The sequence below is a fragment of the Lepidochelys olivacea genome, assembly GCF_965140295.1.
Source record: "Lepidochelys olivacea isolate rLepOli2 genome assembly, chromosome: 1".
Taxonomy (NCBI): Eukaryota; Metazoa; Chordata; order Testudines; family Cheloniidae; genus Lepidochelys; species Lepidochelys olivacea.
Genome location: NC_140411.1, coordinates 8,165,948 through 8,178,507, shown reverse-complemented (window position 1 = coordinate 8,178,507; position 12,560 = coordinate 8,165,948). Strand labels below are relative to the sequence as shown.

General features: G+C 46.9%; 1 protein-coding gene across 1 annotated transcript; it reads left to right on the top strand.

The window, feature by feature from the left end:
• Positions 1–11,339: 11,339 nt before the first annotated feature.
• On the top strand, positions 11,340–12,275 carry LOC311513655 (olfactory receptor 51G2-like; the record flags this gene model as incomplete). The annotated part of the gene is made up of 1 exon (XM_084615624.1): positions 11,340–12,275. The coding sequence occupies one exon, from the start codon at positions 11,340–11,342 to the stop codon at positions 12,273–12,275; it is 936 nt and encodes a 311-aa protein (XP_084471750.1).
• Positions 12,276–12,560: the final 285 nt, after the last annotated feature.

Sequence of the window (12,560 nt, the reverse complement as noted above, 5' to 3'; positions counted from 1 at the left end):
TAACCTTTGGAACAATCTATGAACGGCCGTGGTAGATTCTCCATCACTGAAAATTGTTACATCAAGGCAGGGTGTTATTCTAACAGCACTCCTCCAGGAATTATTTTGGGGGCAGGTCTCTGGCCTGTGCTAGGCAGGGGTCAGACTAAAGGATCACAATGGTGGCTTCTGGCCTTGGGATCTGCCCAGTGGTGTTAATAGCACACCCCTACCGCATGGGGTGTGGTGCTGATAAACATGTTACAGAGTGTGAGGTGCTCAGATGCTACTATAATTGGGGCCAGAGCTAAGTGCCTTAGAGAGATTTCAGCTCGGTGTGCCCCATAGGGACAATTTGGGGCAGTGGGTGGAGAACCTGAACTCTTCCCAACACCCCTTGGTGATGAGGCCTGTCATCAGCACAGCCCCCTTTGACGAGGGAGTCCGGGCCCCTCCTGCAGCTCGGCAGTAAGAGGGGGAATCAGGACGTGCTTTCAGAGAGTGAAGGGTCTGGAGAGTGTTGTCTGGCTGAATAGAGCCCTGCTGGGCTGCCCCTCACTCTGATCCTGACCCTCACCCCCTCCATGAGCACTGAGAGCTGCTCTAGGGCTGGAGATAGACCTCACACCCTGCGTCCAAATTTCCATTATCACCAGATTTGGGGGTAGCTGGATCTGGGGGAGGGGGTTGTTTGGGTCCAATAGAGAGCTAGCAGCAGGCATTTGGAACTGGGCTTGGGTCACGTCCCTTTCTGTTAAGAACGTGCATGGCCTTGCTTAGCCGGTGTGTGCATGTCTCATGCCTGAGCAAGAGGAGGAGACCCTCTGAGCTGTGCCTGAGGAACCAGTGACTCTCCGAGCCCGTCACTGTTATGTCCGGCTGTCTGTGGCATAACCCTGTTCCTTACAACAGGAGGCTCTGTAGCCCAGTGCAGAGGGAAACAGTGTGTCTGCCACTGCTGGACTGTGTGCCCAGAAATGTCTGCTAACCAACCCTAGTGCCTTCGTTTGTGGGTGCTCTGCCTGAGAGACGGCCAGCAGCGCCCCCTCTTGGGATTTTATTGGGAGTCTTGCACTAGTTCCTGTCTGTCTGAAAGCCCCAGATTCTGGGATCACAAGACTGCTCGGGAATCTCAACTTTCAGTTTTCTTTAAAAAGTTTATTTAAAAAAGTGAGTTGCAGAGAAGCTAGAAAACCTGAAGCAGGTGACCCCAAAGGGTGAGAAACCAAAGGCACTTTAAAACGAACCCGCACATTAGTGTTTTTTTAAATCCCATTATTTTTAAGCCAATCTCATGATTTTGGGGGGAGTGTGACTCAGACTTGTTTAATGGACTTTGGTGACACTGTGAACCAAGTTCAGAAGATCTGAAAACCAACAAGCAAATGACACAAAAATTAACAGCGATTTTTTTTTAAAGTACAGCTGAAGCAGTCAGCCTGCCAAACAATGAGTGGGGTGTAACGATGCTGCCTCTGGTGGGACGCTACTGAGAGTATCAATTCAGGACAAATTGCTTAGAGCAGGGCAGTCACAGCCCAAGGCTGGGGGTCCTTTACTATTAGGGCACGCCAAACCAGCCAAACAGAGACGACTTCAGTCTCACCCCATTTGCTAACCAGAAGTCATACAAGCAATTCCCTTAGACATTCCAGTTTCCCAGTACCACCATCAGCAGCCACTCCTTATCATAGAATCATAGACTCATAGAATATCAGGATTGGAAAGGACCTCAGGAGGTCATCTAGTCCCACCCCCTGCTCAAAGCAGGACCAATCCCCAACTAAATCATCCCAGCCAGGGCTCTGTCAAGCCTGACCTTAAAAATATCTAAGGAAGGAGATTTCACCACCTCCCTAGGTAACGCATTCCAGTGTTTCACCACCCTCCTAGAGAAAAAGTTTTTCCTAATATCCAACCTAAACCTCCCCCACTGCAACTTGAGACCATTACTCCTCGTTCTGTCACCAGCTACCACTGAGAACAGTCTAGATCCATCCTCCTTGGACCCCCCTTTCAGGTAGTTGAAAGCAGCTATCAAATCCCCCCTCATTCTTCTCTTCCGCAGACTTATGGGGATGAATGGTTAAGAAAACCAATACCCCATTGAAAGAAAAAAGGTTCTCTCAATCCCAAAGGATCAAGCCCCAGACCCAGGTCAATATACAAATCAGATCATATCCACAAATCACGCTGTTGCCAGTCCTTTAGAATCTAAAATCTAAAGGTTTATTCATAAAAAGAAAGAAATATAGATGAGAGCTAAAATTGGTTAAATGGAGTTAATTACATACAGTGATGGCAAAGTTCTGGGTTCAGGCTTGCAGCAGTGATGGAATAAACTGAAGGTTCAAATCAAGTCTCTGGAGTCCATCCACAGCTTGGATGGGTCATTCAGTCCTTTGTTCAGAGCTTCAGTGTAGCAACATTCCTCCAGAGGTAAGAAGCTGGATTGAAGACAAAATGGATGGGTTTCCAGGGCCTTTTATAATCTCTGCCATGTGGAAGGACACCCCTTTGTTCTTACTGTGGAAAATCACAGCAGCAAGATGGAGCATGGGCAATCACATGTCCATGCATGACTCAGTTCCTTACAGGGAGAGCAGCCATTGCTCACATGCTACTTTGAATGTTCCCAGGAAGACTTCTCATGTGGATTGGAGTCTCCCAAGGTCCATTGTCAGTTAAGTGTTTCTTGATTGGGCACTTAATCTGAAGAGTCCCTTCTCAATAAGCTGGCCAAATGCTTCACTGGTGCTACTTAGAATCAAACACATTGAGATACAAGTACATAGCCAATATTCATAACTTCAAATACAAAAATGAAACACACATTCAGACAGCATAATCATAATGACCAAATCATAACCTTGTCTTAGACACCTTATTTGACCTCCTTTATACAAGATTTGGTGCCATTACAGGACCTTGGTAACAACAATGATCTATACGGTCCCAGTTTATGTCAATAACATGACAAAGTACAGCAGAAGCGGTCAGCCTGCCAAACAACAACTGAAAGATCGAGGGGTTAAAGGAGCACTCAAGGAAGATGAGGCTGTGGCCAGGAGGCTAAATGAATTCTTTGCATCAGTCTTCACTGCAGAGGATGTGACGGAGCTTTCCATACCTGAGCCATTCTGTTTAGGTGACAAATCTGAGGAACTGTCTCACACTGAGGTGTGAATAGAGGAGGTTTTGGAAAAAGAGATAAATTAAACAGTAATAAGTCACCAGGACCAGATGGAAGCATTCTGATGGAACTCAGATAACAAATGATCAAATCAGACTACTAACTGTGGTATGTAAACTATGGCTTAAATCAGCCTCTGTATCCGATGACTGGCACATAGCTAATGTGATGTTGATGTTTATAAAAGGCTTCCGAGGGAATACAGGCCAGTACCGGTCAAACTGGTTGAAACAATAGTAAAGACCAGAATGATGAGACACATAGTTGAACACAGTTTGTTGGGGAAGAATCAATACAGCTTTCCAAAGGGAAATCCTGCCTCACCCATCTCTTAGAGTTCTTTAAGGGGGTCAACAAACATGTGCGATATGGTGATCGGGGTGGGGCCTTGGGCAGAAGGGGCGGGGTTGGGGTCAGCCTCCTCCAGCCAGCCCTTCGGTGCTGCCTGGCCTGTGCCATCTGGGGCTCTGGCAGCAATTTAAAGGGCCTGGGGCTACTGCGGTAGCGGGAGCCAGGAGCCCCAGGCCCTTTTAAATTGCTGGGCCCTCGGGCAGCTCATGGGGCAAGAAGGAAGGTCCTCTCCTAAATCAGTAACTGGTTAAAAGATAGGAAACAAAGCTCAGCAATAAATAGCCATTTTTCAGAAGGGAGAGAAGTAACTAGTGGTGTCCCCCAGGGGGTCTGTATTGGGACCAGCGCTGTTCAACATATTCATAAATGATCTGGAAAAAGGGGGTAAACAGAGAGATGCCAAATGTACAGATGGTACAAAACTACTCAATATACATAAGTACAAAACAGATTATGAAGAGTTACAAAGAGACCTCACAAAATGGGTTAAGCAGGCAACAAAATGGTAGATGAAATTCAGTGCTGAGTAATGCACATTGGAAAACATAAACCCAACTATACATATAAAATGATGGGGTCTAAATTAGCTGTTACCACTCGAGAGAGATCTTGGAGTCATTGTGGATAGTTCTCTGAAAGCATGCACTCAATGTACTGCAGCCCACATCTTGAATACTGATCGCAGTTCCTGTCGCCCCATCACATAAAAGATACGTTTGAATTTGAAGAACTGCAGAGAAGGGTGACAAAAATGTTTAGGGGTATGGAACTGCTTCCATATGAAGAGAGATTAAAAAGATTGGGATTATTCAGTTTGGAAAAGAGACAACTTGGGGGGGGGGAATGATAGAGGTGTATAAAATCATGAGTAATGTGGAGGAAGTCTATAAGGAAGTGTTATTTACCCCTTCATAAGAGGCAGGGGTCACTGGTGAAATTAAGAGGCAGCAGGTTCAAAACAAAAAAGAAAGTATTTTTTCACACAACATACAGTCAACCTGTGGAACTCACTGCCAAAGGATTTTGTGAAGCCCAAAAGTATAACTGGACCAAAAAAAAAAAAAAGGACTAAATGAGTTCCTAGTAGCCAGGATGGTCAGGGATGCAGTTCCATGCTCTGGGTATCTCTAAACCTTGGACTGCCAGAAGCTGGGAGCAGACGTCAGGGGATGGATAACTCGATAATTTCCCTGTTTGGTTCATTCCCTCTGAAGTATCTGCATGGGCCATTGTCAGAAGACAGGACACTGGGCTAGATGGGCCATTGGTCTGACCCAATGTGGCCGTTCTTATGTTCACAAATTGTTCCACCGATGGATGGGCTGCTGGAGACAAGCCATTTCCCGGGGCTCCCTCTGCTAGAGAGCTGGTGTAGCCACCCTAGCAGACATCCAGGGGGTGCTGAGTGCGGGAGGCTGATGGGGGGCGAGTGCTGCCACCTAGGGGTGTGGTCCTGTAGCACGAGACAGAGGCGCTTGGGGTGAGCTAGTGCTGGTCTGGAAAACAGAGAGGATTTTTCCCCCATGAAAAATTTTGACACAAACTAAAATGTTTCCTTTTTCTCCATTTTTTGGGCTGAGTTTTCATAGAAAACGGATCATTTTTCTCTGAAAGCTCAGCTGCCATGATGCTAACCAGCTGCAGCTGCCTGGGTCCCCAAGAGAAACTGGAGGCTTTTCATCTGCTTCTCCCTCAGAACATAAATGGAGGTTGCACTGACAGAGTCTCTGGCTGCGCTCTGGGCATGGAAAGGTCAAAAGCTCCCGACCAGTCTAGGGCTGGGTTATTGTGCCCCTCAGCTACTCTACCCAGCCTCCCTATCTCTGTGCAGCCCCCTCCATCCTGTACAATGCCCCTTCAGCAGATGCTGTGGGCAGTGGCTACTGTGACAGGTCCTGGTAGCACATCTCTGATGAGCCTGTGCTAGCAGGGAGCTGGAGAGGGTCCTAGAGCAGTTGTGGAAGCCCAGAGATTGTGGATGGGCCGAGCTGCCAGTGGATCACTGAGATCTGTGCCTCACTTTGGGGATCCCTGGATCCTGTGGCCCACTATTTATTCCTCAGGGAGAAGTGAAGCGACCTCCCCTTCTGGAATGATCCGAAGGAAATTTCCCTGTAGGGAGCCTTGTGAAATCTCCCTTCCCTGGCCAGTACGCTGGGTTTGTAATGCAGGAAAGGGGGCCACCGGGGAGAAATCTGGTCCTATGTTATTGTTAATTATTATTATTAATTTACTTATTTATTAATTTTATTATGGAAAGCTCACAGCTGTGACAGCATCATTGTTACAACTCGGCCTCCCCCGAGGTAGCCCTGTGACTAGAAGCTCAGATTCCAGGAGTAGATCCTGCAGCAGGGCTGGAGCTGCACTCCAGTTGGGCAGCATCACCGCACGTCCCCTGTGATTTGGCCTCCTGCAGTTTGCCATTGGCCATGACGAGGGTTACAGCTGATGTACATTATGCCAGGCAGCTGAGGTTCCCTGATGGCCAAGTGGTCCCCAAGGAAATGTGCAATCATACTTCATAAAGACAGATGCCTTCCTAGCTGAACAGATACTGCCTGGTGCCCGTGCAACCCCTCCGATGACTCCTTGTCCTTTAGGGTGAAGACCTCTGGTGTCAGCAGCTCCACGCCTAGCAGGAACTGGGTACGTTGGCAGGTTTCACTATCTTTAAAATGCAAAGTGGAGGGGAAAGGCTGGAAGCCGTTTCCATGGGCAGATGTTCTGTGCAGCAGCACAGGACTCAGCTGAGCTGTCGGGGTGACTCAGTGACGGGGCTGGAGGGCAGGCAGCGCTAGGCAGCTTGGGAACCCCTCCCCCACATCTGCACATACTCCATGGTGATCTGTTCAAGCAGCACAGTAGTCTTACATTGAAAGCAACCTCAAAGTGTTCAAACCCCGATGCCCCAAGTCAGGATTTCTCCAGGGGTCCCATTTCTACAGGTTCCGTGTGCTCTGGGTCCGATCCTGCCAGGGGCTGAGCAAGATGACACCGCACAGATTATCAGTGACTCGGTCCCAAATGGCCTCAGGTTTATTTGCTCCTGGAAATTTTATCAGCAAATGTATTTTCAAAGCTTTTATTCTCTGGCTCGATTGTGAAGGCGGGAATTCAGAGTTGCTTTGCTCTGTGGTAACAGATCTAATAGGGCATATTTCTGTTTCCTGACTGGCTGAGGGCTTCCGCATTTCTGCCCTCTAGATACCCCTCTGAGTTACAGGGCTACCTGCATGTCTGCCCCCTCTCTGGTCTCTGAGTGACAGATGTCAGGCCTCAGACCCTGCCCTCTCATGGGCTGGAATCCCGTGATCCTCCCCCCCTCAGACTGGGCCCTGGGCTACAGTTCACTGCAGGTCGACTATGCTTGCCGAGCAGGTCCCAGTGGGTTCGGCACCTGTGACTCTTTCCTTTGGAAGTCCGTGACTAGTGGTGGGACGAGTGACCGGCCAGCCTTCCCAAACCAACATACTGTTTAATCTAAACAGCAGGACTAAAGCCTAACAGGGGAAAATAAGAGGGTTTTCAAACAACAGTCTTCTGACCCCAAGCCCTCCTGCTCTGAGGGGGACCCAGGCAGGCCAAGGGCCTTGAGACTTCCCCACTGGTATCTGTGCCTGTCAGTCTGAAGAGAGTCTCAGCATTGTGAACTCGGCAACGTGGCTGGAGCCCAGAAACAGGCTCTTCTCAGCTTGTAGCCCCAGTGTTGTCTCTGCACCTCCCTGAAGTGCTTTCTTTTTCTTGAGTTGTTGCTTCCCTTCCTGCTTGTTTTCCAACAGCCTGCTATTAAACGAAGATAAGCCAGACTGGTTTCTCCCCATACAGCCTGTCAGGGTTCCCTCCCCACTCTGAACTCTAGGGTTCAGATGTGGGGACCCGCATGAAAGACCTCCTAAGATTATTTTTACCAACTTAGGTTAAAAACTTTCCCAAGGCACAAATTTCGCCTTGTCCTTGAACAGTATGTCTAAATCACTTCATCGTGGCAGCAAAGAACTGGGAAAGGACCACTTGGAGTTCCTATTTCCCCAAAATATCCCCCCCAAGCCCTTACACCCCCTTTCCTGGGGAGGCTTGAGAATAAACAAGATGATCACAAACCAGCCTTGGATTTTTAAGACCCAAAAAACCTAATCAGATTCCTAAAAAACAGAACTTTATTAGAAGAACAAAAAAAGATAAGAGAACAACTCTATAAGATCAGAATGGAAGATAATCTTACAGACAGTCAGATTCAAAACATAGAGAATCCCTCTAGGCAAAACCTTAAGTTACAAAAAGACACAAAAACATGAATACACATTTCTTCCAGCACAGCAAATTTCACAAGCCAAAACAAAGAAAACCTAACACATTTTCTAGCTAGATTACTTACTAACTTTACAGGAGTTGGAGGGCTTGCATCCTTGATCTGTGCCCGGCAAAGGTATCACACAGACAGACCAAAGCCTTTCCCCCTGCCCCCCCCCCCCGCTCCAGATTTGAAAGTATCTTGTCCCATCATTGGTCATTTTGGGTCAGGTGCCAGCCAGGTTACCTGAGCTTCTTAACCCTTTACAGGTAAAAGGACTTTGCCTCTGGCCAGGAGGGATTTTATAGCACTGTATACAGAAAGATAGTTACAGTTCCCTTTATATTTATGACACAGCCAAAACATAAACATCCCAATAGTTAACCCAATATAACTCTACAGCACATATCCTAAGAACTGGGTTCAACATACGCATTGATTATGGCCGCTCAGCTCCATGTCTGTCACAATGCCGTTCCCGGGTGCTACGGATTTTATGAATGCAGAATATAGACACAGTGAGAGAGAGAGAGAGAGAGAGAGAGAGAGATTGAGAATTTACCTGTGGGAAATGAAGTTGCATTTCCATGAATACTCATGTGTTTGACTTTGAAATCCACTTCTTGCAAACCCTCATCGTGGGTGAATAAGAGGTGCTGAGGTTACTCTGTACTAGAGAGTGAGAGCTCAGGGAAGGAATATTTTCTATTCTGATCCCATTGCTGGTTACCACTCCGGAGACAGGCTACAGACTGACAGAACAGAACCTGTGGAGAACCCGTCAGACATTAACCCATGGACAGGGGAGCTACTAGATTTTTGGTTGCTGACGAGTGACTGAGTGGGGGCTGAAATGTTCAGTCTGTTCAGGTTCTGAAGAAATCCAGATAACGGATGCAACATTTTATGCTGCTCTCTAACCTGAGAAGTCGCCTCTGAGAGAAGATCAGAGGGGAAAGAATGGGTTGACATGTGTGCAAAAGTACAGATGTGTAAACTGTACTAAACTGGGAGGAGTGGTAGATACGCTGGAGGGGAGGGATAGGATACAGAAGGACCTAGACCAATTGGAAGATTGGGCCAAAAGGAATCTGATGAGGTTCAATAAGGATAAGTGCAGGGTCCTGCACTTAGGACGGAAGAACCCAATGCACAGCTACAGACTAGGGACCGAATGGCTAGGCAGCAGTTCTGCGGAAAAGGACCTAGGGGTGACAGTGGACGAGAAGCTGGATATGAGTCAGCAGTGTGCCCTTGTTGCCAAGAAGGCCAATGGCATTTTGGGATGTATAAGTAGGGGCATAGCGAGCAGATCGAGGGACGTGATCGTTCCCCTCTATTCGACATTGGTGAGGCCTCATCTGGAGTACTGTGTCCAGTTTTGGGCCCCACACTTCAAGAAGGATGTGGATAAATTGGAGAGAGTCCAGCGAAGGGCAACAAAAATGATTAGGGGACTGGAACACATGACTTATGAGGATAGGCTGAGGGAGCTGGGATTGTTTAGCCTGCAGAAGAGAAGAATGAGGGGGGATTTGATAGCTGCTTTCAACTACCTGAAAGGGGGTTCCAAAGAGGATGGCTCTAGACTGTTCTCAATGGTAGCAGATGACAGAACGAGGAGAAATGGTCTCAAGTTGCAGTGGGGGAGGTTTAGATTGGATATTAGGAAAAACTTTTTCACTAAGAGGGTGGTGAAACACTGGAATGCGTTACCTAGGGAGGTGGTAGAATCTCCTTCCCTAGAGGTTTTTAAGGTCAGGCTTGACAAAGCCCTGGCTGGGATTATTTAACTGGGAATTGGTCCTGCTTTGAGCAGGGGGTTGGACTAGATGACCTTCTGGGGTCCCTTCCAACCCTGATATTCTATGATTCTATGAAATATTGTGCCCAAACTTTTCATTGTAATACAAATATTACAAACCAAACTTTCATTATATGAATGAAGATTGAAAGCCAGCAGCAGAGTTGCTGGAAACTCTACAGGAAGGAGCAATGGAAACTTTACTGCTTAATGTTTTTTTCTTTAGAAAGTATGTCAAAAGTATTCTAAATACTGTGTGGAATGGGTTTGTGCTCTTGATTCTTTGTTCAGTGAACAATTCTATGACACTGTCTCCTGGTAACTGAGCAGAAGTTGTTTCTAACACTTATATTCAGGGTCGTGCATTCAATCACTCTGCAAGATTTTCCAAAAAGGACTGAGAGAAGAGAACTGCTGGTCTGTGTTTAGGCAAAGACGAGAGCTGAAAGGGGAGTGTAATAGTGGTTATATGCAATTTATGCCATTATCTCTTACAGACCATGGCTTAAGTATATACACACTGAACCGGATATTAGTGTAAACCTAGTGTTTGCATATTCACCCATTTCGGACACCATCCCCTCCTCTGCCCCGCTGAAGTAACTGTCTGTGTTAACTTGTAACTTACCAAAAAATATGTACAGACATTTGGATGGAGAGAGGATGCCGGTCCCGTGAGGATGAAGGGAAGCTTGTAGGATGATCAAACTCTCTGGAGTCAGGCAACATTGGCCAGGCCACGCACTCCAGCTTCCCATGGAGGGATTCTTGGGGGTCAGAGTGTATTAATGTGAACCTTAGTTAAGGGAAAGTTAATAGAGCCCAGTTCTGATCATAATTACACATGTAAATCTGGAGTAATGCGATTGAAGTCAATTTTATTGAATTAAGAACCTGGACCTAGGAATTTATCCCATGTACTGCAAACATGCAGTGGCATAATTTGAACTCTTAGGAGTGGAACAAATAAAGACTATATATATATATATATATATATATATATATATATATATATATATATATATAATGCTGCAAAGAAACACATTTATAAATAGCTTCAGTGCAGGACAGATAAATGCAATGACTGTTTTCACCATGCACTTGCCATGTGTTTATACACCTGTCATGGTACTATGGGCCACGCTCAGAAGTGGAGGGCCAGAAAGGGTGTCTGTGGAAAGGTCACAATTGTAAAATCACACAGTGCTCACATAGCTTGCGGAACTCCCTGCCACAAGATATCAAAGGGGCCAAGAGCTTAGCAGGATTCAAAGAGGTAGGGGATGTTTATATGTGTAACCAGAAAATCCAATTACAGTCTTGAGGATTTTTTAAAGAAGAGTCTTGGAAGGGCTATACACTTTTGTGATTCACACCACAAACTATGTCTAACTAGTGGGTGTCAGGGGAAAACTTTCCTGAGGAGCAAGTCATTCATAGCTGCCTATTGCAGAGCTTCTACCACCTTCCTCTGCAGCGTCTGGAACTGGCCACTGGATAGGGCGCTAGATGGACTACAGGTCTGATCCAGTCTGGCAGTGCCTATCTTCCTATCCTTGGATCCATGGATATGCTTTTGCTGATCTTCATTGAGCTCCTGGGGGTCTCTAGACTTGCACTGAGAGCAGAAAGATGTCTCACTAAATATTATCTAGTTTCCTGTTCTTTTTCCTTTCAGGAAGAAAAGTTCAGAACTCCTCAGACCTGCCCAGTACATTATGTCAGCTGTCAATGACACCAACTTGAACTCTGCAGTGTTCTTTCTCACCGGGATACCTGGGCAGGAAGACGTCTATCTGTGGATCTCTATCCCCTTCTGTTTCATGTACGTTATTTCCATAGCAGGAAATTCAGTTATTCTGTTCATTATAAAAACAGATCAAAGTCTCCATGAGCCCATGTACATTTTCCTTTCCATGTTGGCCATCACAGACCTTGGCTTATCGATAGTCACCATACCGACAATACTGGGCATATATTTGTTCAAATCCAGGGAGATCAGCTTCGATGCCTGCTTTGCCCAGCTCTTCTTCATCCACTCGCTTGCAAAATTTGAATCCTCCATTCTCTTATTGATGGCCTTTGACCGCTTCATCGCAATCTGTAACCCACTGAGATATGCTGCCATCCTAACTCCACCAAGAATAGCCAAAATGGGACTGGCTTTTATGTTAAGAGGGGTGGTTGTAATATTCCCACTTCCCTTTCTCCTTAAACGGTTCCATTACTGTCGAGACAACGTCCTCTCCCATTCCTACTGTGTGCATCAGGAGGTCATGAGGATGGCTTGTTCGGATATCACAGTCAACTACATCTATGGCTTGTGTACTACACTCTTAACAGTGGGGTTGGACTCGCTGCTCATCTTCCTCTCTTATGCAATGATCCTCAAAACAGTGCTGAGCATCGCATCCCACACGGAGTGCCTCAGGGCCCTGAACACTTGCGTCTCCCACCTCTGTGCCGTCCTGGTCTTCTATACGCCAGACATTGGCCTGGCTGTGACACACAGATTCGGGAATAGCTCTTCTCACTTGCTTCAAACGGTCCTGGGCTATGTCTACTTGCTGGTCCCACCTCTGATAAATCCAATTGTGTACAGCGTGAAAAGCAAACATCTTCGTGAGAGGATAATCAGGGCATTTGTCAAGTGAAGGGTCAGTTCATCACCCGTCTCCAGGGCTGGAGGCACGGGAGACAAAAAACACAGCCACCTATTTCATCCTGGATCCTCTTCCCTGGAGGTCCCTCCCTCTGCCCTGTCTCCAGGCTGGAAGCCAGAGCCAGGCTGTGGTAAGAGCTGCCCAGAGAGCCACACCCACTGTGAGGAGCCCCAGACCCTCCACATTTGATGCCTCCCCCCACTAGGATGTACAACCCAGGGAAAGTGGAGAGTCCAGGGTTCCCCACAACATCCTGTGCTCCTGGGGCAGCTCTTA